This window comes from Artemia sp. Qi Xiang Cuo, chromosome 4 (assembly GCF_049724085.1).
Source record: "Artemia sp. Qi Xiang Cuo chromosome 4, ASM4972408v1, whole genome shotgun sequence".
NCBI classification, from domain to species: domain Eukaryota; kingdom Metazoa; phylum Arthropoda; class Branchiopoda; order Anostraca; family Artemiidae; genus Artemia; species Artemia sp. Qi Xiang Cuo.
In genome coordinates, this window is record NC_142797.1 from 4,828,236 (window position 1) to 4,856,184 (window position 27,949).

The 27,949-nt window shown below is 36.0% G+C and overlaps 1 protein-coding gene across 1 annotated transcript; it reads left to right on the forward strand.

The window, feature by feature from the left end:
* The first annotated feature begins 447 nt into the window (after positions 1–447).
* On the forward strand, positions 448–16,981 carry LOC148952701 (lactosylceramide 4-alpha-galactosyltransferase-like). Its single transcript, XM_089087366.1, has 2 exons — positions 448–540; positions 15,829–16,981. The coding sequence occupies exon 2, from the start codon at positions 15,895–15,897 to the stop codon at positions 16,954–16,956; it is 1,062 nt and encodes a 353-aa protein (XP_088943492.1). The 5' UTR covers positions 448–540; positions 15,829–15,894; the 3' UTR covers positions 16,957–16,981.
* The last annotated feature ends 10,968 nt before the right edge of the window (positions 16,982–27,949 follow it).

Consider the following 27,949-nt stretch of genomic DNA (forward strand, 5'->3'; position numbering starts at 1 on the left):
AAACACTATAGGCGTCCAGGTTATCGAAAAAGCACATCCGTAGTAGGCTACCTCAGAAAGGGTCAATCGTATTAAGTTGAGAATTTCAGGGCATGTTGAGGGGAAATGTTGACTACATCAGACGATGCTATGCGCATCCAGGTTGTCAATTTTCTTTGACGAATTAGTTAATTTCTTGCCTTTTTTCAGGTTTTGTGCTACAGTTATACTTTTTATTTATGATACTTTAATCCTTACCATACCCAAACAGGGTATTTCCTTATTTTAATTTATAGATCAGACCGCAAGTTGAGCTGTCGAAATTAAAATTACTTGAGTTAAATTATCAAAGTGACTAATTATAATTTCATTAGTGGTAAAAACACCCGCAGATAGGTTGCAACATTTAAACCAAATAAAGTAGAAAAAATTGCCTAATTGTCCAGCTGCTGCGACAAACAGTTAACTGCATTTTATAGCAAGCAAACTTTAATGTGTTAAAAATATTCATTTGAAAAACAGTTATTTGATTGTGTACTATTGGTAATATAAAAATGAAGCGTAAGTCTAATTGCATTTTATGTTTGTCATTTTAAATGTTTATTTTTTATTACCGTTAAGAGTATTTTTGGTCTCCTCCGAAACTCATTCACAATTTTATTATGAAGTTTTCCTAGGGGGGGGGGGTTTAAAAATGAATCTAGAAAAAATCTTATTCTGGGTAATTAGCAAACTAATGAAGCAATCTGTGTTGTGACTATCCATTAGAACATATATTTCATTTTATTTATACTTGATATTGAAAATTTTTATTTTTTGCTTTGTTCTCAAGAATTTTCTGGTTCGGTCCAAAGTCTTATGACAATTTTAAAAAACTGCTTTTGAATAGAAATGTATAATTCAAAACAGGAAAAATAGTTTCAGTCAATTATTGTACCATGTTGAGGGAGAGAAAGGGTTTTAGGGTAAAATTTGAGCCATGTTCCTCCTCCAACAGGTAATAATTTAATGTAGATATAACAATCTGCCAAGATAAGCTGAACATGGTCCGAAAGGCAATGCTGGCTGTGCCACAGGAGGCTCAATTTTGTATCTAAGCCTCTTTACAGCTCTTTCTCCGGCGATATTTTATTTTTCTTGAACACAGCATGAACGAATTTATAGGGTAGAATTTTTTCTTAATATTTCAATAATGGATCTTTTCCCGCAAAAACAATAAAATTAGAATTCAAAATTATTTGGTTACAATACTTGGAAGATAAAAGGATTACGGGATTTTATTCAACAAGACAATTTAAAATTTTTATTTTTATTAACGGCAATCGATAGATAGGCCTAAACGCTCATAATTACCAACTGGCAATATTTGTCGCATTCTAAAATGCTTTTGGAAAAGCAATAGGCATATTTTAGGGTAAATAGTGGGATTTGAAGGTGAGACATCACTCCTCATATGCTGGATAATTTGTTTACCATTCCACTTTTGACGCTGCTCTTTACTGTCGTTTGAAGAAAAAAGTTTGTTGTTGTTGTTGTTAAAGTAAATATAAGCTACACATAATCGAAATGATGCAATCGGGAATTCATTAAATAATGTACTGATAATGAATAGCCTCACAGCAACTATTAAAGGGTGCTGATGTAGCGGTCCCTGAAGTCTCAAAAACTAGATTTATCACAACATTTGTAACATTTGCTCAGCCTCCCAAAAGCCTTTTACTTGAAATGAGAGAGAGAGAGAGGGAAAGACAGAGAGAGAGAGAGAAAATGATAGAGAGGGAGGAATAAGGGGGCAATCTAACCCTTAACATTGTTTCATTTGAAGATATACATTTTTGACTAACCCTTCAATGTGCATAATGACGGGTAGGTAGCTATCCTTTTATTGCAGTAAGATTTTGAGTGTTGAAATGAAGATATCATTCATAAAATTACTCAGAGAAAGAGGAATAAAAGGCGTCTCCCAAAAACAAAATTTCAGTCACAATCATCGTATATGACAAATTCCTCCTTTAAAATTTATTTGATTTGTAATATATAGAAATTTAGAGGCTGAATAACAATTTTAATTAAAGCTTTATCCGTAATTTTTATCAAAGTGAAATGACCCTACCCTTCAGCCTTTCTTCCTCCTTTAGCCTGTAGAAAGGTATGGGGGGGAGACCTCACACTTATTGTCGATAAGTGTGCTTAAACTCCAAAAAAGTTACCTTTTTTAGAGTTTAGAGTTTACACCTTGGAATCTTATAAAGAATGAAGCATGATTTAAATTCTACTTATACACAGGTCTATGCCAATTCCATTGCCCGTGATTTAAATCCACCAATATTGGTACAATATTGGTGCAAATTTGCCGACTCCGGTTTGCCGGTCCGGTATAAGATCATGGCTGATTCAATGGTAGCAACATTATCTTTGTCATGGTTGCAGCAGTAACTGTAGCGTTCGAGTCTTGAAAAGTTCGAGATTTGGCCCCAACCAAAGGTTGAACACGAATTCTAGGAATGAGTGCTTAGTGTGAAAAAAAATCTCTCATTGACACTGATTTGAAAGTACTCTGTATTGTCCAGTTTCAGCTTAATAGTAATTTGGCGGTCTTTTTGGGAATTTGCTATTTATTAGTCACTAGTTTTAAAATTTTTACAGGGTACAATTTTGTCCACAATGCGGAAAAAACAGTAAATGAAAACCAATGTGTAACTTTTGTCCAAATAATAAAGCACTAGTATTGCACAGGTATCAAGGAACAACCAACGGGTTATCCACTTTCTGCAATCAAACAGTCGGTGGTAACCAACTGTAAGTAAGGAGCGACCCTGCTCAATAGTAACCGAAACTCTAAAAAACGGAATTCTGATATCAATAGATACATCAAAAGAATCAAATTTTAATACTGATTTCAAATATATAAGTTTCATCAGGTTTAGTCCTACTCATCAAAAGTTAAGCGCCTTAGCAAATTTGCCTGATTTTGGAAAAAAGGGGGACACACCCCATAAAAACTATAGAATCTTAATGAAAATCAGGTCATCAGACTCAGCGTATCAGGGAACCCTATTGTAGAGGTTTGAAGCTCCTACCTGCAAAAATGTGGAATTTTGTATTTTTTGCCAGAAGAGAGATCACGGATGCTTTTTTATTTGTTTTCTTTCTTTGTTTTGTTTTTGTGTTTTTTTTTCCCAGGGGTGATCGTATCGACCAAATGGTCCTAAAATATCGTGGGAGGACTCATTCTAACGGAAATTAAACGTTCTAGTGCCCTATTTAAGTGACCGAAAAAATGGAGGGCAACTAGGCCCCCTCCCACGGTCATTTTTTCCCAAAGTCACCCGATGAAAATTTTGAGATAGCCATTTTGTTAAACATGGTCGAAAATATAATACTATGTCTCTTAGGATGCCTTAATCCCCCAAAGTCCCGGGGGGAGGAGGGCTGAAAGTCTGACTCTTTCTCATAACTCAATTTTTTACAAAAATAAACAATTTTAGCGTAAAGAGCGAGGCGTTGAGCAGGGTACAGCCCCTTTCATATACGGAATAATTTCTGTTCGTTTTAACTTTTAACATTGCTCCTTACTTTCAGTTAAAAAAAATAGTTTTTTTAAAAATTTAATCGTGTACACAAACATGTAACATGTATTATAGAGGTGTATAACGCTTCACATCAAGTGTGACATGAGTGACGCAAAGAAACCTGGGGTGGTGGAGCTTGTCTCGCATGGCAGACTAAGTGGTGCTCCCAGATGTGCACCAGGTGTGGAGAGTAGGTAACTCTTCGCAAAAGACGGTCACCAATTAGTGGTTAGGTATTTAATTGAACTTTTGTTTAGTGATGTTCAACTATGCAATATTCTTTACTAATTAGTCAAAGTTTCAACTGAGATATTATTTGCAGCATTTTTAATCTAGAATTCTGTAAATATTAAGACCAGGGGCACCTTTGAAGAAAAACCCTAAGAAAATCCAGAAGAAAACTATCAAACAACCATAAATACTTACTTGTCTCATTCATAAATGCGTATTGCCTCACTGTGAAGCTCCACTGGGGCCAAGAGTGCCAAAACTATTAGGCAGATCAAATTCACACATTTTTTAGCCTCTAGCTCCCTTTCCCCTAACACAAAATATGAAGTCCCCTTGTATTCTCCTTTTACCACTACACAAATCTCAGTTTCATTTACACAAATCGTTCACGAGGTCTTGTAGATATGCCATTTTGATAACACGGGCACATGGTTTCTCTCAATTTATCTTTGCTTCGCCTCCAAGTCACAATTTAAGGTTTATTTGACCCTCTGGCACCCTCCTAACATTTCAACTTGATACTCCAAGTGGTTCCTCAAATAATACAGTTGCACTAATTTGAAAATCTAGGTGCACATGGTTACTTTTGTCCTATATTGCTACTTCATCCTTAAAGATTCCAGTTCAACAAGGGCTCCAAGTGCCGAAAATTTTAAACAGACTTGAGACTAAAATCCTCACCCTGTTCCACTCTGCCCCCATCTACATGTCGAGATTCAAATCACGCTTGATGCCCAGCCCCCTTACATTTCAAGAATGTTCCATCTTGATTCCCAAAGCCACTCCCAGAATATTCCAGATTCTGTACCTCAATTCCAGTACCTCAAGCAAATACGTTGTTTTGATAGTCTGGTACCACATGGTGTCGTTTACCTTGCCACTTAGATTTAAATAGATTCTGATTCATATAGGGACTTAATGCGCAAAATATTTCGGAGGATTAAATAAATTTTTTTTTTAGTTTTTAGTGAGCAAGTGATTATTTAATTTGTTTTTCTTCTGAGTAAGTGACTCGTTTGTCTTCCCTCTTCCTTACAGATCTGTGAGCCCTTGGGGGAATGGTAAAATGTAATATTGTATGTGTATTTCATGATGAATAAAAATTATTTTATCAATCTTAGTTACCCCCCCCCCCAAAAAAAAAATAAATAAAATAAAATGAAACTTTTCGTATAAATTTGTATAAACAAAACATATTTGAGGCAAAATTTGTTTCAGTCCTTCTCCGCCACCCTCCTTCAAATTAAAATTTGAGGCTGAAATGCCACCTCCCCTTAAAAAGAACCTCCTTGAAAGTTTAAGCATGGTCTCCCAAACTGTTCCCAAGATCTTATAGTTACCCTATTTTGATAACCTTGAAACAGTCTTTTGATTAAACTCATTGCTCATGTCTGGATAGATTCTCAGCGTCATAGCGCCCTGCAATGCTAAAATCATTTAGGTTGACCGGAGACATTGTAGGTTCAGCCCATTCTCTCTACAACACAAAATTTAAAGCCTGCTTACCTCTTCCTTCCTCCTGTCTCTAACACTACCTAAAATTTTCGGCCGTTGCCAAGAAATTACGAATTTACTAATTTGTCAACCTAGATACACATAGTAGCTTTTGATTTAGGTCTAACTTCTTCACCAATTTGCAATTTAACGTAAACTTGCCCTCCTCCCCTCAACATTCCCAGGTTCCAACTTAATACCCTAAACCATTTCTAAAATGTTGCAGATATTTCACTTGATAATCTGGCATAATTTAGTGTCTTTTGATTCCCCTGCAACTTAACCGTGCATAGATTAAAAATCCCATAGAGCTTAAATTGCAAAAACATTTTGGTCGATCGGAGACGAAAATTTTTTAACATCTTTTCCCTCCCCAAATCCAAGTTTTAAATACTTTTGCCTCCAACAATATCTAAAAGTTTCAACCAATCCCAAAATGCTATAAATATGCTACTTTGATTATATGGATAGACACAGAGTTTTTTCATTTACCTCAGCTCCCTCTCCCAAATCAAAACTTGGGAATTACTAATTCTCCAATACTTCTTGAAGGTTTCAGCTCGGCTCCGCAAGGCATTCCTGAATTTTATAGATAATTTGAAAATTGAAGTTTTTGTAGCATCTTTTGATTTACTCAAATAAGTATGTTCAAAATATACCCTAGGAAAACTCTAGGAATCTTTGCCTAACGAACGTTACTTAAGAGCTCCCAGCTGAATGGATAAACAAGATGAAACATGCCTGTCTTTACTTCTAAAACCAATCTGTGAACAATGGGTGATTAACATAACTCAGGGCCTTTGTCTTTGGGGCTGTCAGAAGTGATGTAGACCCCCAAGGATACTTATTGGATCTTGTGACATTTAAAAATAAAATGACTATCGCATAGTTTAGATGTATTATCATTGGGACAAGGGTGGTGGTTAAAGGGCAGGTGCGAGAGGTTTGGTTGCCATTTGATCTCTTTCCACCCTTGAAAAAAGGCACTACAATTTTAAATTTCCAATCGATTGAGCCTGCTCACAAGTTTCTACGACCATGCTTCCATACGGAGTCGCCAGGAAAGATCTTTTAACTATTTTGGACAAAATGACTTTCTCAAAATTTCGATCAAATGCCTTGGGGGTCAAGGGGAGAGGGTACAAAAACTGCACGGATGGGGGAGTGGTTTCCCCTAATCTTTTTTAACTCTTAGAAACCACACTAGAATATTCAATTTTCGATTGAGTGAAAACCCTCTAAAAATGAGTGGTCTACGGACCACCCCTTCCATACGAAGCTGCCAGAGAAATAAACCAGAAAACATTTTAGGCAAATGCCCCCTTGCTTAGGTAATGCTAGAGTACTGTCACCCAGAAACCCTATTTATACAAAATTGACAATTTCTGGTCTTTGGCCCAGGAACTGCAGAAGCCATTTCAACCCTGGAAGCCTATTTAGTACTTTTACTATTTGAACACAATAGTTGCATCTAATTTTGGTCTGATATCACGAGAAGATATTGAGGGGTAGGAGGGGCGAATAGTGAAAAAGGGCACAGAAGAGGGTCTTGTTCCCTTGAATTTCACTTGACTCTTAAAAAAATGGACTAGCAGTTTTAACTTCCGATCCAATAAGTCCCCTATGTAGTTTCTACGACCATCCTTTCGACACGAAGTGGCTGGGTAAAAGTAAAAAACATTGCAAGACACACGAATCCTTACTTTGGCAGCGCTACAGAACTGCCTCTGAAAGTAGGATTTGTCTAGCCATTAATTAATTGGAAAGTACTCCTACCGTATGTTCTAAGCATTTCAACCTATAGCCACCAGAAGTCAACAAAGGTAAGCCCAGCAAACCTAAAATTGAATATTTATCAGAAGGCCCAAGCTGACGATCTTGAAAGAGTACGGGACAGAAATGAAATAGGGTGCCTCGAGTGTCTAAATCCAAATAACCAAACCATTTTTTTTGAATTTAGTAAACACTTTCAAAATGTACCAACACATCCTTGACTGGGACCGCTATTGCATTACTTCAGCAGCAGGCTGTAGCGCATTCTGTATATTCGATCGTGAGCACTTCTTTTTATTTACCCCCATTATTTGTCGTGTACTCTCATCATTATATATGAATTCATAAAAATGTGTTGCTTTCTAATTAACTGAACTAATTTTTATTTAATCTGGATCATGTCGGATGCTTAACTTTAAATTAAACTGTAAATCATGAGCAAATTTTGAAAATGTGGATTCTTACCTCTCGCATTGACATTTCTTAAAACTCCATTGATTGTGGACGTGGTTTGGGCTCTGGGAGTACACCAAACCATCGCATTTTTCCTTCATAGAGTCACTTAAAAATCAGATTCTTCTTCAAATCACCAATGCTCCTTTCTATATGACTAATCTGAGCCACCCAAACTGATCTAGAAGTACCTGATGTCTCTTATGCATGAACTCTCCATTTTCATGAAGAAGTCATTCTCCTCTTTACTCCCCTCTCATCCAAACCCTCTTGTCCTTTTCCTTACAAATCCTACCCTTTCTGAAAACCCCCATGAGAAATAGAAGTGCAAAGGCCAAAACATCTTTTTCGGGAGCGATCTTGTAAACATGCCTTTGCTCAATGTCTGAATAGAACTTCTTAAACTTGCTAGAATTATAAATATTAATTGATTGAACATTGTCATATGTTTGTAGATTTCGAATACAGTTTTGTTTATATCTATAGTCAGCAAATATTAAAACTTTTCATAACATTTTGTGTTCTGGAGACTGTATATGTCATAGTCGAGAATCACTTCAAACGCATATTTTAAGCATGTATTGCGCGAATTGTTGCTATTGCACACTGATAAGTCTGTTTTCGTTTTACAATCTAACAATTCACCTTCAATTCGTTCAATTTTGTTGTCCTCCCAAGTACTACCAATTACTAACCAATAAATAATGCTGGCAAGTCCGGCGCCCCCTTCATGGCAATTTCCCTTCCCCCATGAAAACCTCCTTCATGGACAGATCCTCCAACATAACCCCCGACCAACCCTTCCCTCCCACTACCAGAAAAAAACCCTCCTGAAAACTTCTGTATACTTCCCAATAACCAATACTATATGTTAACATTGGGTAAAGTTCATAACTTTTAGCCCTCCCCCTGGGGACTTCGGGGGATTAAGTCATTCTAAAAGACATATTTATCATATTTTCGACCATGCTGAACAAAATGGCTATCTCAAAATTTAGATCGGGTGACTTTGGGAAAACAATAAGCGTGGGAGGGGGCCTAGTTGCCCTCCATTTTTTTTGGTCACTTAAAAAGGGCACAAGAACTTTTAATTTCCGTTCCACTGAGTCCTCTCACGATATTCTAGGACCACTGGGTCGATAAGATCACCCCTTAGGAAAAAAAAAAACAAAAACCAAATCAACAAATAAACACTCACCCGTGATCTTTATTCTGGCAAAAAAATACAAAAATCAATATTTGCGTAAATAGTAGCTTGACACCTCTACAGTAGGGTTCTCTGATACACTGAATATGATGGTGGGATTTTCATTGAGGTTCTATAAGTTTTAGGGGGTCTTTCCCCCTTTTTTTGAAAATCAGCCAAATTTTCTCAGGCGCATAACTTTTGATGGGTAGCACTAAACTTGATGAAAGTTATATTTTTGAAATCAGCATTGAAATCTGATTCTTTTGATGTATCTATTGGTATCAAAAACCCGTTTTCTAGAGTTTCGGTTACCATTGAGCCGGGTCGCTCCTTACTTACAGTTCGTTATCACGAACTGTTTGATTAGCACATAACCTGACATTATTGGAGAATATTTTACGAACACTGGTTAGATGCGACTGCAATAAACCGGCGAACTGGGCCGGAATACATGGGTTATATTTGGATGGCCTTACGGCTTTAAACTAATTCATTCATTTAAATTGATCTTTATATCCGCAAATTAGCTGCTTATAGTTAACCAGAATCGAATTTGAGCACGGTATCGAAGTTTCAACAACAACCCTTTCTACACGATGTGCCTTGGTCAAAAGTAAAAAATAAATTGTAACCTTATCACTCTTTCATTCATTAATTCATTCATTTCAGTCATTTCCCCATACATGTCAAACCAAAATTTTGAGATTGCAATTTTGGTCAGCATATTTGAAAGGTCCAGTACTTATGTTTTCTGTGGATGACGAATTTCTCCTGGTGATTATTCCCCCATGGAAAATTTCTCCCATGGAAAATCCCGCCCATAAAGATCCCCAGAGAATTACAACTCCGCTGGAAACTTCCCCCAAAAATCCCTTCAAAGTGTCTCCACATGTACAATGGGATCAACAACGAGAAACTAACACAAATTTTGTATACGAATTCTGGTAAATTTCCCTCATGTGAAATTTCCCCTGAAAAGGTCAACCCCAGAAACTTCCATCCCAATGGGAAATTCTCCCCGTAGAAAATCAGTCCCCATAAGATCTCTTTCCCCTTTTAGAAAATGTCTGTATACATCCCTATAACAAATACTATATTTAAACAATGGCAATTTTCACAACTTGCGGCCCTTCCTCTGGAGGTTCTGAGGGGTCATTTCATCTTCAAAAACATATCTATTATACCTTTCAACTATACTGAACAAAGGGCTATCTAAACATTTTGATCAAACGACACTCAGAAAAAATGGGCACGGGAGGAGGGCTAGTTGTCCTCCAATTTTTTTGTCAGTTAAAAAGGACACTAGGTCTTTTAATTTTCGTTTGAACGAGCCCTCTTGCGATACTCTAGCACCATTGGTTCAATACGCTCACCCCTGGAAAAAGTAACAACGACAAATAAGCACGAATCCGTCATGCTTCTTCTGGGAAACACTACAAAATTTCATATTTTGTTAGATAGGAGCTTGGAACCTCTACAGTTGGGTTCTCTGATACGCTGAGTCTGATGGCGTGATTTCCATTAATATTCTTTGACTTTTAGGGAGTATTTTTCACCTTTTTTCTAAAATTTAGCAAATTTTTTCAGGCCCGTAGCCTTTGATGGGTAACATTAGATTTAATGAATATTATATGTATGTAATCAACACAATCAGCTAATTCTTTTGGTACATCTATCGATATTATAATTAATTCCAGATCATCAAGAATCCAATTGGTTTTCTTTTGTTAACTTTTGATTTCCAGTTAGTAATACTTGATAAATAGATAGATGTTTTTGCCTGACTATTGGAAGCCGGAAGCGATTGTGAACGAAAAAGGTGTTATCTTGACTGCTTGCGTATTATCTGAACTGTAGTTTAAAGCAAGGAGAAATAAAATTGTTTTTAGATGATAGAATACAAACTTGTAAAGAATATCAAGAGTATTTGCAAATAGTTATCTGCAGGAAAGAGCAAGCAACTCCCAAAAATACAGTATAAAACGTACAGTATAAAAAAAAATAGTAGAAAGTAAGTAGTTAAGTAAATTTAGTGCTAGATAAGTATTTTAGGCACTAATTTGGTGAAAAATGACATTTTTATTACAAAATATTTATCAAACAGGGAAATATTCTATTTTATGTCATAAATTTGACAAATATGTCCCTTTTATGTCCCAAATTTCAAAAAAAAATTTGTCCTATTACGTCATTGTGTCCCGGCACATAGAAATATGTCCTTTGGACATGAAATATGTCCAGTTGGCAAACCTGCTTTGGAGACTTAATGTTTTTAAATTCTTTGATGCGCATGTTTCAAGTCCTCAAATCACGTAAAAGAAAACCTGAACTCATCGCTCTCGCGATAGACCAGGGAGTGCTCGACTGTTGATTTGTAAGCAAAACAAAAATGTGAGGTTGCATTACGGCTTACCTAATGTTCATCTCCATGCTTATCTCCTCATACTTACCTCCCAATAATGGAGATCCATCGCTGGATCCCCAATGAATTTACAAAACGCCTATGGTGTCTTACACGAGAGAATCCGCTGAGGGCCGGATTCCAAGGCAACTCGCACAACTGCTCGATTTGTATTCACTAAAACACTATTAATAGCCCTGAACTGACTGCAAATAACGTAAGAAAAGAAATATCAGTGAAAAGAAGCAGAGGAAGCGAGTGTAAAGAGTCATTGAGCGAGGTTGACGTTCTCAAATTGCAACAATAATAGTCAATTCACTACTCTATGCTCTACTATTTAACTATTTAACATGGAAAGTGAATTTGTCGACACAAACGTTCGTTGAAACTCTTTTGCACGTGGACACCGACCGACAGTTGACTCCGGATTGCACTACGTAGTAAAAAAATAGATGCGATACTCAAACAGTAAGGAGAGTTGGGGAGTTCATTAAAAATATGTCTCACTAGGGCTTCCGCAGCTCCCAGCCTGCCAGCGGATGACCGCATCAATAAAATTATGAGGGACTGATGGATCTTGGCACCCTAACTCATTTAGAGCGGGTGACCGCCATGTTGTTTCTATACAAAGATTACTCAAGAGTACCAAGGCCATGCTAACAAATACAAACCAGCATTCTCACGGCAGAGCCTGCAAAGCTGCCAACCTACCGTTAAAACAGTTGCTATTTCCTTCTGTTTTCCTGTTAAGGCGAGGGAAATAAATAACAAATTAATTTGTCAATTTGTCAATAGTGAGCTAGTATCAGAAGCGAGCTCTCGTGAAATTAATTTGTCAATAGTGAAAATTATGCTTTTTGGAAGTGAAGGGTGTTATAACTTTAATAGAGCATTGGCGCGCTAGGACTTGGCTTGGTGTTCCTCCTAGCCAGCACGGTTCTGTTCATCAGGATATATATATATATATATATATATATATATATATATATATATATATATATATATATATATAGAGAGAGAGAGAGAGAGAGAGAGAGAGAGAGAGAGAGAGAGAGAGAGAGAGAGAGAGAGAGAGAGAGAGAGAGAGAGAGAGAGAGAGAGAGAGAGAGAGAGAGAGAGAGAGAGAGAATGACCCCATAAAGTTTTTTATATGTACGATCTGCCTTGAAAAATAAGTAAAACTCTTTGTAAAATCTTTTTTTGAAATTGTTTGACTTTTGCTTTAAAGGCTTATATACTTTAATTTCGAACATTAATTTCTTATAGATGCTTACAAATTTAGTAGGAGAGTTAAAAAAAGTTTCAGAAATTTTTGTCACTGGGATTTATATAAATCCTAATATAATAACTTGCTTGATATACTTACCCTTAATTTTAATTTTAAACTTTCTTAGATCTTTAAAAATTTTAACCAAAATTTGATTAATTTAAATTCAATTTTTTAAATGTGGCCTCTTACGGAGTATCTGCGATAAATCAAAAGTTTCTATCAACCACGGTCTCTTTCATGAATCCAATGATGGCAACTGTTGGTCACTTGTTTCGCGTGAAAACGGTCGTTGATCCACAATTTATAGATCCGCAAAAATTATCTGAAACAAGATTTTTTGCTATTGTTTCTATTTTTATTTATTATTTGCTATTGTTTTTACTTTTTTGTCCTAGACAGTAACTTCTAAAGCGAAGTAATTCTTATTTCCCTAAAATCATTTGTATCATATGCTCTCTCCTGGTACATTGTTTGTATATTTACAAGTTCTATTTGTCTAAGAAATACAGCAAACAAAACTTCGATTGCAATTTTTTTTTTCATAAATTCTTAGGTACAATCCCGTTGCTGACCATGGGAACATTTTTGTTTGTCAGATGTACTAAGCCTCACAAGAAAGACCCAAGTAAAGCTCTGTAAAATGAGAAAGCCTTGTGAAGGTTATTTACAAATTGATCACTATTTTCATAATGGCTGTGAAGAATGTATCCCAGTAAAAATATTAGCCAACTTCATAAACCTTCATACGAGGTATCTCTTTACGAAAATAGAACCCATCAGAATGTCGATCCCATGTCATGAGGACGTGTAAAGCAAAGCCACCTGAATTCCTGAATCCCAGCTGAATCTGAACGTGGAGATGACGAGAGTATGAGCAAGGCTACGCTTCAATGTAGTATTGTGATGCTACAACTTAATCTTATTATTATATTAAATTAAAAAAAAACATAACAAGTTTTTTTCAACTGAAAGTAAGAAGCAACATCAAAACTTAAGACGAAAAGAAATTATTATGTATATTAGGGGATTCTCCGCAAACTCAGTACCTCGCTCTTTACGCTAAAGTTTGAATTTTGTTCCAATTCTTTAAGAATGACCTCTGAATCACAAAGGCCGTTTAATTGGAATAGATAGCTTTTTTGAAAGTACTAAAAAAAACTTTAGCGTAAAGAGCGAGGTATTGACTATGTGGTTGAACCCCTCATAAACACAATAATTTCTGTTCGTTTTAAGTTTTAATGTTGCTCCTTACCTTCAGTTGAAAACTTTTTTTTTAAATTTAATTTTCTGCTCGTTTTTCAAATAATGCTGGGAAATCCGGCACCCCCTCATAAAAATATCCCATCCCCCATGAAAACATCCTCCATGGAAAGATCCTCCAGCGTATCCCCTTCCTCTGACCCTCCCCCCACCAGAAAAAACTCCCTCCTGAAAATATCTCTATACTTCCCAATAACCAATACTATATGTAAACAATGGGCAAAGTTCATAACTTGCAGCGCTTCCCCTGGGGACTGTGGGGATTAAAGCATCCTCAAAGACATATGTACTAGATTTTCGACTATGCTGAACAGAATGGTTATCTCAAAATTTTGATCGGACAATTTTGGGAAAAAATGAGCGTGGGAGAGGGCCTAATTACCCTCCAATTTTTTGGTCACTTAGAAATGGCACTAGAACTTTTAATTTCTGTTCAAATGAGCCCTCTTGTGATATTTTAGGACCACTGGATTGATACGATCACCCCTGGGGAAAAAAAAAAATAAATACACGTCCGTGATCTTTCTTCGGACAAAAATTACAAAATTTCACATTTTTGCAGATAGGACCTTGAAACCTCTACAGTAGGGTTTTCTGATACGCTGAATATGATGGTGTGATGAATGGTGGGCATCCGTGAACAAGTGCTAAATTGAGCGAGAAATTTGGACAATATTTGGAGGCACTCACCCGCCCAGAATCTCGGGCAAGTGACCCAGAAATTTGAAAAATTGAAATTTTCTTAGAATGCGGGGCTGAGCTTAGACAATGAATAGGTACTATTTGGAAGATAAATATGGCTTTAAACGATTGTTTGCCAGTTATTTCAAGCAAATTAATGGTCCTGTGTCAATTCTAAATTCTTGGTCAACCTTCTTAAGACCATAGGAGGGCGTGCCTTGTTTGCCTCTCATTCCAGGTAATATAACGGTCCTATATCGTCAAATTTAAGTTTCGTCAAATTTAGTCTAATCAAACACTGTGAAAAATTGAAATTTTCTCAGAATGTGGGGCTGAGCGTAGACAATGAATAGGTACTATTTGGAAGATAAATATGGCTTTAAACGATTGTTTGCCTGCTATTTCAAGCAAATTAATGGTCCTGTGTCAATTCTAAATTCTTGGTCAACCTTCCTAAAACCATAAGAGGGCGTGCCTTGTTTGCCTCTCCTTCCAGGCAATATAATGGTCCTATGTCAATTTTAAATTCTTGGTCAACCTGCCTGAGACTCTAGGCAGGCGTGCATTTCCAAAAACTAACAAACAAGTATTTTTCCAATTAGAGTGTCATACTGACTCCCGCTACTTACCCGTGCAGCCATTTAAACATCTGCCTCTCAATTACTTGGACTATCTGTCTTGGCTTTTTCTTTCTACAATTACCATGTCTTGATGCCTACTGCAAAACACTTGATTTTCAATTCAATTTGTTTTGAATTGAAAATCAAGTATTTCATTATGAAATCCAATTGATTTTGAATTGAAAATCAAGTATTTTGCAGTAGACATCAAGACATGGTAATTGTACAAAAAAAAGACAAGACAGATAGTCCAAGTAATTGAGAGGCAAATGTTTAAATGGCTGCACGTGTAAATGACGGGAGCAAGTATGACTCTCTTATTGGATAAATACTTGTTTGTTAGTTTTTAGAAAGGCACGCCTCCCTAGAGTCTCAGGCAGGTTGACCAATAATCTAAAATTGACATAGGACCGTTAGATTTCCTGGAATGAGAGGCAAACAAGGCTCGCCCACCTATGGTCTTAAGAAGGTTGACCAAGAATTTAGAATCGACACAAGGACCATTAATTTGCTTGAAATAGCAGGCAAACAATCGTTTAAAGCCATATTTATCTTCCAAATATTATCTATTCATTGCCTACGCTCAGCCCCACATTCTGAGAAAATTTCAATTTTTCACAGTGTTTGATTAGACTAAATTTGACGAAACTTATATATTTGAATTCAGCATAAAAATCCGATTTTCTTGATGTATCTACCGGTATAAAAATTCTGTTTTTTAGAATTTTGCTTACTATTGAGCCGGGTCGCTCCTTACTTACAGTTTGTTACCACGAACTGTTTGAAAACAGTTTTATTTAGGTTAATTCGGTCTATAGACTAAGTATTCATAAATTGAAGGCCTTTTTTATTGAGTTTTCGTTAGACGCTTTAATTCAAATTAAAATTATTTATTCAACTTATAGGTCACTGGAAGCAGTATTGTAAAGTTGCTGTCGGATTATTTATATTTATCTAAAGTATGCTGAAAAATGGCTGTTCTTGTTAGAGTTCAGAAGATCCTAAGACCCATGTTTGTCAAGAGGTGGCAAGCCCTTACTGCTGTATTATCTTTCCTGTTCTTCAGCAGTGTACATTACAGCAGATTTGAAACAAATTTTTTTTCTGATTCCGAAATTGCTTCATCTTCCCTTAATATTACTCCAGCAAAATCGTCAAGCAAATTAAGAGATAGAAAATGGACGGAAGCAACACCCTTCTCAAATATCAGCTATGTAAATGCTACATTCTTTATCGAAGTTAGCGGTAAACCAGATTTATCATACAGACAGATATGTGCTGTTGAAGCTGCACTTGCGGCACATATTAACTATCCTGTGATAGTGTATATGACCGGGTTTAATGGCACCTTTTCCCCATGGATGGAAACCTCACCAAATTTATACATTAGAAAATTGAACCTAGATGAGCTTATGTTGAACACTCATCTAGAGAATGTTTATGCAGATAAGAATTTCATGGACAGTCCTATAGTTGAGCATATTTCAGATTTGTCAAGGATAGCCTTATTAAAAGAACATGGAGGCCTATACATGGATATTGATATGATTCTTATGAAATCTGCACTGAATTTTGGGCCGTTTATGGTGAAGAATCAGGGGAACGGTGTGCTCAGATTTGATGAGACCACTCCTCTTTTAGCAAAAGTCTACGAGCTACTGGGAAATATTAAGTATAACCGTGAGGATTATAACCTTCTCGGCGCAAAAATTATAAAAAAGGCTGTAAAAGAAGTGTGCTACTCAAATGATTGTGCTTTAGATTATGAAAAAGCTGGTGAAATTTGTTATATAAACTTTGTTGATAATGAACTTTTTTCACCAGTTCCTTGGTTTGAGTTTAAAAAACTGTTTACAAGAAATATAAATCTAGATAATTTTCGACCAAAGGCTGTGAAGAAAGCTGTGGCCTTTCATTTTGCAGGACATGTGACAAATAGCATTCCTGTGTTTAAAAATAGCTCTTCTCTATTCAATGAAATTGCAAAAAAGTATTGCCCAAACATATACAGAATTTTTCCTGTTATTTATTAATTTTTATTAAAAATTTATATGATAATTGTCTTTTTGTTCGATAATGCATATATTTAATTAATAATATGAATACAGGCAGACTATTTCATAATAAACATAGGTTTGATAGGGCGAGGCCAATTCTAATACAAAAACAGTCAATTTGTGGATGAAAAAATGCTAATTTTAGCTTAAAACTTAGATTAAAACATAATTAAAAGATCAGTCTTACAAAAACTTGAGGAGGTCCTTCCAGAATTATCTCCTCTAAAGTAACATCTCTTTAGCCTTGACGATTTGAACAAAGGTTCTGAAAGTGTCATTTTTCCAGCTCCGCACCCTATAGCCTAATCACGAGCATTATGGGTAAATTTTACACAAGTCACCACCAAAACAACTTTCTATCTCACAGATTTTACCCTAAAAGTATTTCTACCATAGAACTTCTTATTGGAACAACTGCTTGTCATAAAAAGTCTTCCCAGCTTCCCATTCCCGTAACATAAATTTTTATAGCCATGCCAGTCAGTCAAACAACTTGCCATCTAGACATTTTTCACTCCAAAAGTCAATACTTATATAAATTTTATCATGGAACTCTATCGTTTCGTCTTAAAAAAATCATCACCAGCACATCTACCCTTCAAAAGACCTCCAGCCCAAAAGTCTTTTCACCGTCAAGTATCCTCATGGTATAACTCCCCTCAATGAAACTACTCATCAAATTCCTATCCAAGCAACACATATACTCAGAGCTAACCATCAAATGGATCACCATCCAGAGGTCTCTTCAGCCTAAAATAAAACTTACACAAACCTCCATCATGAAACGCAATGGCTCCATTTTTCAAAAGTCACCACCAACACAGCTTTCCACCACTCATCTTTCAGATCAAACGTCTTTCCACAACGAAGCTTTCTACTGGCAAAACTCCACCCCATGGAACTCATTACCAGCTTTTTATTGGCGCTGCACCAAGCCCGGCTGTTATAACTCTCAATCAAACACCTCACCATCCAGAAAAAAGTCAGAAAAGTCTTTGATGTCTTTTTGTAAACCAATCGCATCATTCCTTTCAACTACTACTACTACTAGTAACACTGCAACACCAAGTCACCTAAGGCAAACAGAGTCCTCCCATCCCATTTAGGGACGATACTCCATATTAACCCGACTTTTATAGAGCCTGATTGGTTCTCTTATGCGAAATTCTAAGTTAGCAAAAGAAAGAAAAGTTTCTGAGTCAAAAGCGTTTTTCAAGTAGTCGTCTAAATCTCTAAATCTCTACGATGAAATTCTGCACTTTCCAGCTCTGTGTCAATCAAATATCCCACAGATGAAGCCTTCACCCCGCAGCTTCTCGCGCACATAATTACTTACCTACACAAATTCCTCCAATATAACTCTCCATCTGCGCTGTCAGCTTTACACTGCTCCAAGATTTCATGCGCTGCTGCAGTCATAGGACTTGTGAAAAAACATTTATTGCTTAAGGACATGATACATTTATTTTTCTTTTTGATGTAGTCGATCCAGTAAATAAACTGAAGAAAATAGATTAGAAATAGGATTTTCTCGGTAAAGAAACGTCCTAAATAAAATACTATGAAAGGATATAATGGTGTGCTGGTTAATCTATGGGCAAGAGCTTGGGCTATTTGCCAGCGCCATCTGGACTGACCTACTTCACAAACGGCAATTTTTGAGATTGTCTATGCAGGATTTCGACTCTTGTTGATAGAACAGCATCGCCAAGAGCTGAAAATCCTGTTGTGACCAAGATGGGCCCATGATTGCACAAAGCCTCCATTCAAGGAGGTCCCAGGGATTTCTTGCTGTCCGGTTCTAAGCCGGCTTAAGTACTTTGGTGTGGACTTGAGAAGATGTGTGATCCCCGTCCTGCACTGGTATCAGGGATTATTGCTTTTCCTGAGGCCAAAAATAATTTCAATGATTTAAAGAACATGAAAATTGGAAATTGCAATGTTACGACGTTAAAAAATGACCATCGTATCGACATTTTGACAGACAAATTTATACGATTCAAACTGGACTTATTAGGAGTTTCAGAAACTCATATCCCAGGAGTAGGAAGCATGAAGTTAGGTGATATAGAATTTGTTTACTAAGGCAGGAAAGATGGGGTACATAGACAGGGAGTAGTGCTCATGATGAATAAGGAAGCTGCCAGGTCGTGTTTAGGCTGGGAAGGTATTAATAATAGAAGAGTCGGCACTCATTTTATGATTAAAAAGTTCAGGGTATCAGTTATAGTAGTATATGCCCTTGTAGAACCGGCTGACGGAGATACTAGTGGCTCAGATGAATTTTACTTATAGTTACAGGAGCAAATAGATAGGGTCCCAGGTAGAATAAATGGTATTTTTACATAGAGATTTTAACACCCAGGTTGGTAGAAATAGGGATAGATGGTATACTAGCCTAGGTAAATTTGGCGTAGGAAAAGAAAAAAGTAATGGATACAGACTTTTGCAAGTGTGTAGGCATAACAATCTAGTTATAACCAATACGGTGTTTGGTCATAAAATAGCTCATAAGTTAACATGGTATTCACGTGATAGTAAGACAACAAACCTTATTGATATTGTTTTAGTATACCGAAGACTGGCAGGATCAATACAAGATACTAGGGTATATCGGAGCGCTGTTATTGATGTTAAAAGTAATGATCACCATCTAGTAGTGTATAGGAATAACTTAAAGCTGAAATTTCGGAAGGATAACTGCCTCCTGGGAAGTTATGATGTTAGTAGACTCCAGGATGAGAATTTGAGAGAAACTTTCCAGGAACAGTTGAATACTAAACTTCAGAGTTTTAAATTTGATAATGTGGAAGATGGTTGGAATAATGTTAGCAAAATATTTTGTGAAGTTGATGAAGGTGTCTTAGGGAAGAAAGCTAGGACTGCAGCTAAGAATACTAGTGAAACGGCTTTATGTTTAATAGAAAGGAGAAAGGACTTGTACAAGAATTATCTGAGTGATAGATCATATGAAAACAAAAGGAATGTAAAGAAAGTGGAGAAAGCATTAAAATATGAACTAAGGAGGTGTGAAGTGGAGGCAATGGATAAAATTGCCGAGAATCTGGATGATGCAGATAGACGGAAAAAAAGTAAAATATTGTACTGGAATGTTAAAGAACTGAGAGGGAGTAGTTAATCCAGACTTGACCCAGTTAAAGATAGGAATGGGCTACAATTAGTGAAAAAGGAAAGAATTGGAGAAAGGAAAGGAAATAGAGAAAGGAAAGAACCTCTCTGCTCATCAAGAGAGATGGGCAGAACATTTTGAGAATTTGTTAAACCAAGATTGAGTTGCAGGAAAAGATATAGAGGAAAATGAAAAAGTTTGTGATACCTTTAATATGAAAGAAGATTTGTTTTGTGAGGAAGAATTAGCGACAGTACTAAAGGGATTAAAAAATAATAAGGCTCCAGGTGCTGACGGGGTGGTAAATGAGTTTCTTAAATATGGTTGCTCTGAGGTTAGAAATAAGTTACTGAAGATTATGAATATGGTTTTTGAAAAAGGGGAAGTACATAACGATTTTAGGAAAACCTTAATTAAGCCACTTCGTAAGAAAGGTGATAAAAGTGAGTGTGGTAATTATCGAGGCATTAATCTGGTCTCTGTAGGAACTAGGTAGCAAATTACTTAGGAATATGATACTTTTTAGACTTAGAGATGCCATAGACAAAGTTTTAAGAGAAGAGCAGTGCAGTTATAGAAATGGTAGAAGATGTGTCGACCAAATTTTCACTCTTAGGCTAATAATTGAGAAGTGCCTGAGTTGTCAAACACCTTTGGTCATCAGCTTTATAGATTATGAGAGAGCGTTTGATTATGTTGATAGAAGAGCTTTAATACAATTTTTATCCTTGTTTGGTATACCAGACAAATACATTACAGTGATTAGTGTTATTTACGAGAATAACACTGCCGCGGTTAAGGTAGGAAATGAGGTTAGCAGCTGGTTTTGTATTAAATCAGGAGTTAAGCAGGGTTGTGTTGCATTCCCCGTTATATGGATTATTTTAATGGACTTTGTCATAAGGAGCACAGGAAAGGCAGTGGGAGACCACGGAATCAAATGGGGAGGAAAAAGTCTCCTGGACTTAGATTATGCTGATGATTTACGCATCCTAGATGAAAGTATGAGCAAAATGAATGAATTTTTAGAGGTTTTGCGAGTTTAGGGGGCTAGAATAGGTTTGAAAATTAATTTTAAGAAGACTAAGTCACTAAGGGTAGGAATAAGTGAAGACGAATAGGTGATGTTGGGTAGTGAAATATTGATCAGGTGGGCAGCTTCACTTACCTTGGTAGTATTATTAGTAACGACGATGGGAGAGTGAAGATGTTAAAAGTAGAATAACCAAGGCTCAGGGTGTTTTTTACAGTTAAAAAAGTTTGGAAGAATAGTAAGATAAGTCTGCAAACCAAAATTAGAATATTAGAAGTAACAGTCATTACTCAGTTTGGAAGAAAAAGTTTGGAAGAATAGTAAAATAAGTCTGCAAACCAAAATTAGAATATTAGAAGCTACGGTGATGACAGTGCTCTGAAGCATGGGCGCTTCGAAAAGCGGATGAAGATTTGCTAGATGTTTTCCAGAGAAATTGCTTAAGGATTGTTCTGGGTACCCGGCTGACTGACCGTATTTCAAACAATAGGCTCTACGAAAAATGTGGTTCAATACCGCTCTCTACGGCTATAATGAAAGAAAGGTTGAGGTGGCTAGGGCACGTTGTGTGAATGATGGATGACAGATTGCCGAAGTTTGTTCTTTTTGGGCAACCGTCAAGGGCTAAACGGAGAGCAGGTCGTTCTCGTCTGGGTTGGGAGGACGTCATAGAGAAATATTGAAAGAAATTGGGAGCTTTGTGGGAGGGTGTAAAAAGGGAGGCATTGAATAGATTGGGATGGAAAAGGAGTGTGCGTAGCCGTGATGACCTCAGGTGGCTTGGTGCTGCATTGAGTTGTTAGCAGTAGTAGTAGTAGATTTCCCTTCTATTTGCTGTTGTCACGAATATTCTGATGGCACTACCACTACCAATGACATATACCCTACTGAAATGATATAATGTATAAATAGTTGTCCATTTGCTAGCAGAGTGGATTGATGATGTACTTGGTATTACGGAGCCCAGGGATCGATTCCCGCTACAGCAAGGGTGGGCGACAGGCTTGTGACTTGTCCCTAAGAAATTTACTAGCAACTGAAACATCAATTCGATTCCCTATGCGCTAGCAATGGCTCTGAATATCTATATTATTGTTTACAGATTTTATAAATTGCTGTTGATAAAGCAAAAAAAAAAAGAAAAAAAGAAGAAAAAGAGCTACGCTTTATGAACATAGTACCCAATTTACAAGATTTGGTGTTCAACATCAATGGTTGGAATAATGTTTTTCTTTTGTTTTTTCTTGACGTTCTATGAGCCCAATTTTACCGCTGGATTCCATTAAAGGGAAAAGAAAGTTGCCTATTAGTTTGTATAGAAGTTTGGTCGTAGAAACATGGTAACTGGGCTCATTCGATTTAGAATTGAAACTTTTAGTACTTTTAAAGGGCCGAAAAAGATAAGAGGACAGCCAGCCCCCAAATCCTGTGTCTTTTTTGCTACCCAGCACCGGTAGCTTCCAAGGTTTGTTCAAAATAATTGAAAAGTTGAATAAATATGGCACTAGGGACGCGATAATCCCCACAACCACTGTGGCAAGAGCCATAATTTATAAGAATTACCACTTGTATTGAGATAGGTTTTATAGCAAAATAGTGGAGGAAGGGTATCTTTGAGCTTTGGTGTCTGACTGGCTCATCACTTACAGAGATCGTGCATTGGAAGAAGAGGATCACATATTAAGTCGGAGCATTGGGTTGTTCGTGGGGAGGGGTCCAGAATTGGGCCAAAATCTTTATTTTATCCCGGTTCATTTTGAGAACCTTATCCACAATTTTCTGGACGAAGAGAAACCTGATATAAAACAAATTGTTTGGGGGCACAGACCTGCTTAAATAAAGTTCAAAACTGGTAAGAACTGTTTCTTTTTTCTACCGGCAAGAAATTTATATTTCTAATTCTTTGTGCTAAGGAGACCTCAATAAAGAAGAAAAAATGATAAAAATAATGGGTTCCCCCAAAACAAAGAGCCCGAAAAATAGGTGCCCGGCAACGGGTTTGATAAAGAGCAAACAAACACCAAATATTTTATTCCTGAATGGAGTAAAAGTTTAAGCTAAAGTGCCAAAATAACAATTTTAGTTTTGGGGTAATGAAGCCCCAAACAGGGCCAATTCATATCTTTACCTTATATCTTGCAGTCTTTGGGGCATAAGGACCCAAACGTAAAAGAAAAATTGGGGCCTGTAAAAGGCTCAAAAATGTTTCTTTTTTATCTCACAAATGTCTCACAAATATGGAACCCAAAAAACGATCGAGAAAACTTTTGTCTTTATTGACTGGAATTTTTAAGAATCGTTGTCTGGGGCAATGGGACAAAGCATTTTTAGGGTGGGAGGGTGATGTTAGGGAAATGATCCAAAAACATGTTGTCTCTTGTCGCTTTGAATCTTAGAGCCGCAAGTCCAAGGCCCAAGGGGAAAATGTAAAAAAAAAATTGGGTAAAGCTCACTCCAGATATGGGGTCCAAAAGGGCCTAAGAAATATCTTTTGATTGGGCTCGAGCAGATAGACCCTTATGCTTAAGTCCTTGGGTTGGGTAAAGAATACCTCAATGTACGAAAAAAGGAAAAAACTTTGGCCCAAAAAAGGGCATTTGTTCCCCGAACGACTTAAGCTTGCAAGTGCAAGTTCCTGGGCTATGGGTACCCTCAAGCACGAACACAAACTAGGCCGAAAACTTATTTTCCTGATCTGTTTCTAACGAGTAGTCACATATTCCCTAACCATGAGGAACCCAATATGAAAAATTTTTCTTTGGCCGTCTGTCTTTCGACGTCCCCCCAAAAATGTAACCCAAAAGGGCATTTTTTTTTCTGATCAGCTCAAAAGTTTTATTTTACAATTCTTGATCCAAGAAGACCCCAATGCAAAAAGAAAATAGGAGCAGTCATTCGTTCTCCTGAAAAGAGGCCAAAAAAGGGGCAAAGTTTTTCTTCTTCTAATGCCTTTGAGCTTACACCCATAAATCTCTGGACGAAAATGGGAGCCAAACTTACACAAAAGATTAAAGTTGGAAAATAGGGTGACTTAAAATCGGCATCGAAACTTTATTCTCATAGGATTGAAACTCTTACCTGGGAATCCTTGGGCCAAGGGAATCTCAATTCACAAAAGAAATTGGTTCACCCGAATCTTTGGTTCAAAAAAGGGCTACCAGTCTCATTTTTTGAACAGATTTAACTTTAATCGAGCAAGCCCCTTGGCAAATTAAACATTAATCTTAATATACAAGAAAAATTTTAGTTTTGGAGAATAGCTATCTCCAAAAACTGGGTAAAAAAAGCGCCAAGTCACATTTCTCCGATTGGAAAGTTATAAAATTTGCCATTGGTGTCAAAATAAAATCCTTTTGATGCTAAAAAATACCTGTATTAACTGATAATAGGAGATTGTAGTTACATACAAACTGCAAAAGCATAGATTCTGAAACATTTGAATAGTTTCTTGATTCTCTGAAATGTTGTAAAATACTTTTGATGCTTAAAAATATCTGTATTAATTGATAAAGAAAGATTTTAGTTACATGCAAACTTATAAAGTACTGATTCTGAAACATTTGAATAGTTTCTTGAATCTATGAAATATTGTAAAATGCTTTTGATGCTAAAAAAATACCTGTATTATATTGTGTATGTAAAATTCTGTTATCCGTGAACTTCAACGTTACGGATTTTGAAGTATTGAATTGTTTGCCTAACTCAGTAACACTGTGCAAAACCATTTTGGCGCTAAGAAATATTCTTACTAGTTGACAATTATTAATTCCAGCCACACATAAACTGATAAAGCATAGGTTTTCAAACATTTGAAAAGTTTCTTGATTCTGTGAAATGTTTCTAAAATGCTTTTGATGCAAAAAACAGTACCTGTATCAATTGATAAAGAAAGATTTTAGTTACATGCAAACTGCAAAAGCATGGATTCTGAACCATTTGAATAACTTCTTGATTCTTTGAAATGTTGTAAAATCATGTTGATGCTAAAAAAAATTCCTGTATTAATTGATAATGGAAGATTTTAGTTACATGCAAACTACAAAAGCATATATTCTGAAACATTTTAATAGTTTCTTGATTCTGTGACGTGTTGTAAAATCATTTTGATGCTAAAAAATATCAGTATTAATGTATAAGGCAAGTTTTTAGTCACCTACAAACTGATAAATCATAGATTCTGAAATATCTGAATAGTTTCTTGATTCTAAGAAATGTTGTAAAATCCTTTTGATACTAAATAAAATATATATGTATTAACTAATAATAGAAGATTTTAGTTACATGCATACTGCAAAAGCATAGATTCTGAAACATTTGAATAGTTTCTTGATTCTGTGAAATGTTATAAAATCCTTTCGATGCTAAAAAAAGTATTTTTAATAATTGATAGTGGAAGATTTAGTTACATACAAACTGCAAAAGCATAGATTCTGAAACATTTGAACAGTTTTTTTTAATTCTGTGAAATGTTGTAAAATCTTTTTGGTGCTAAAAAATACCTGAATTAATGGATAGTTCGAAATTTTAGTTACATGCAAACTGCAAAAGCATAAATTCTGAAACATTTGAATAGTTTCTTGATTCTGTGAAATGTTGTTCAACTCCTTTAATGCTAAAAAATACATGTATTAATTGATAATCGAATGTTTTAGTTACATACAAACTGCAATAGCATAGATTCTGAAGCATTTGAATAGTTTCTTGATCTGTGAAATGTTGTTCAACTCCTTTAATGCTAAAAAATACATGTATTAATTGATAATCGAATGTTTTAGTTACATACAAACTACAAAAGTTTCTGAATAGTTCTGAAACATCTGAATAGTTTCTTGATTCTGTTAAATGTTGCAAAATCCTTTTGATGCTAAAAAATATCCGTGCTAATAAAGATAAAGTGTTACTATGAGTATTATTTTTCTAATGGTAAAAAAATGTTGAGAAATTTCCAATTTAAAAAAAATTCAAAGTAAAAAAAAAGTGCTACTACAAACATTATTTTTCTAATAGTAAAAGTCACGACTAACTTATCGATGTCATTCTACTTGTGTATTTCGAAAATATTAAATGTGAATTTTTTGTTTTAAGTATATTTCATCTCATTTTAAGACATATAAAAAAAGTTGAAAAAAAATCTATTTAAAAAAAAATCAAAAAAAGGTTAAAAAAAATTAAAAAGAAATAAAAATTAAAAAAAGTATGAAAAATGGGCATAGGGTCCAAAAAGTTGGGGGGAGGATGTATTGGAGTCCTTTGAGGTTGGGGTCCATGGCGGCTGGGGTCCTTGGTGGAAGAGGTCCTTAGTGGTTAAGGATCCTATATGGTCGGGATATGGATGTTCAAGGGCTGTCGTATCACTGCCTAAAATGTATATGACTATATTAATTTCTACTTTATGTATATTCCCAATACTACGCAATATTTTATATTAACTGCGCTTCTCACTTGGTACTTGTGTATCATAGCGATCACACTTATAAAATTCCCGCGTTAAATATACTTAATGTAGATTTCCTATAAAAAATATAAAATCAATTTCATCCGACCCGAATAAAAAATATGCATCTGTTAAGGGAGTCCTCATTCCCTCAGATTTACCTATTTTTTGTATGCGATTAATATTTCAATTTTTTTCTTCGGAAATTTTAATACAAAATTTATTCATATTATTGTCGTTTTGGATTTATAACCCCATCACTACTTGATTTCTAAGGATTGTTCTGTAAGCGATTAAAATTAAAACCCTTCATCTTTGGAAATTTAAATAATTATTCTTTATCATATCCAATGTGCATGCAATAATTATGTGACTTGACCATGCAAGAATCATTTGACAAATTCCTGAAGACTCAGCCTGTCAATAAACTGTAATCTGTCAATTGAATTCTAACGCCTCTCTCTCTAAAGTAGGTCAAATACCTTCTCTTGGTGGTCTGGAAAGTGCCCAATTGTTTCCCATATTTGGTATTCCATGTGCGCATTTACTCTTTACACTACTTCAATCTCTTTCTCTTTCGAGCTGGTCTCCCTCCTAAAACATCAGATCAAAATTTCGAAATCGTCATTTTGTTCAAATTAGTCTAAAGGTCAACTAACTATGCCTAAGGGGATAATATAACCCCCGACAGCTGTCGAGAGGGATATTGAATGTAATGAAAACCAATTACGTGTATAATGGTTGCCAATAGGACGTTTCAGCAATATCTAAGGAATGGAAATAGGGTATTAAGTTGAGACTTTAAGGGTATGTAGAAAAATGATTGGAGGGCAACCCGTTTTCGTTCTTTTCAGATGTTTCTTTCCCTCAACATCGATCAATATTTTTAAAAGGCGAGTCTGTTAAAAATGATCAAAAGGTCTAGTGACTAAGCTTCTGGGGGTGTTTTACCCCCGTCCCCCGTAACCCCCTGGATAAGGATTGTAAATTATATAATGTGTTTATTTTCACATAAAAGATTATCTTTAGGAAAAAGGGAAATATGTGATTCTGGTTGTGTTCGCAAATTCTAAGGGTAGGCCTATTAAAAAAAGACCCTTTTTCCCTCCTCTAACCGTAAACGTTCTAAGGCCTATTCACTTACATTTACTCAGGGGCGTAGCTCCAGCATTTTCATTTGGGGCAAGAGGGGGTTATATAATAATTGTTTTCTCCAAATTACTACTTCTACTACTAACAACTCACCACAGCACCAAGCCGCCTGAGGCCAACACGGCTACGCAAATTCCTCCTCCATCCCAATCTATTCAAAGCCTTCCTCTAAACACCCCCCCCCCCAGAAAGTTTCCATTTCCTTTAGATCTTTCTTTAT

What these genes read in the sequence shown, in the direction of transcription:
- LOC148952701 (XM_089087366.1), top strand. Translation starts at nt 15,895, where the DNA reads ATGGCTGTTCTTGTTAGAGTTCAGAAGATCCTAAGACCCATGTTTGTC.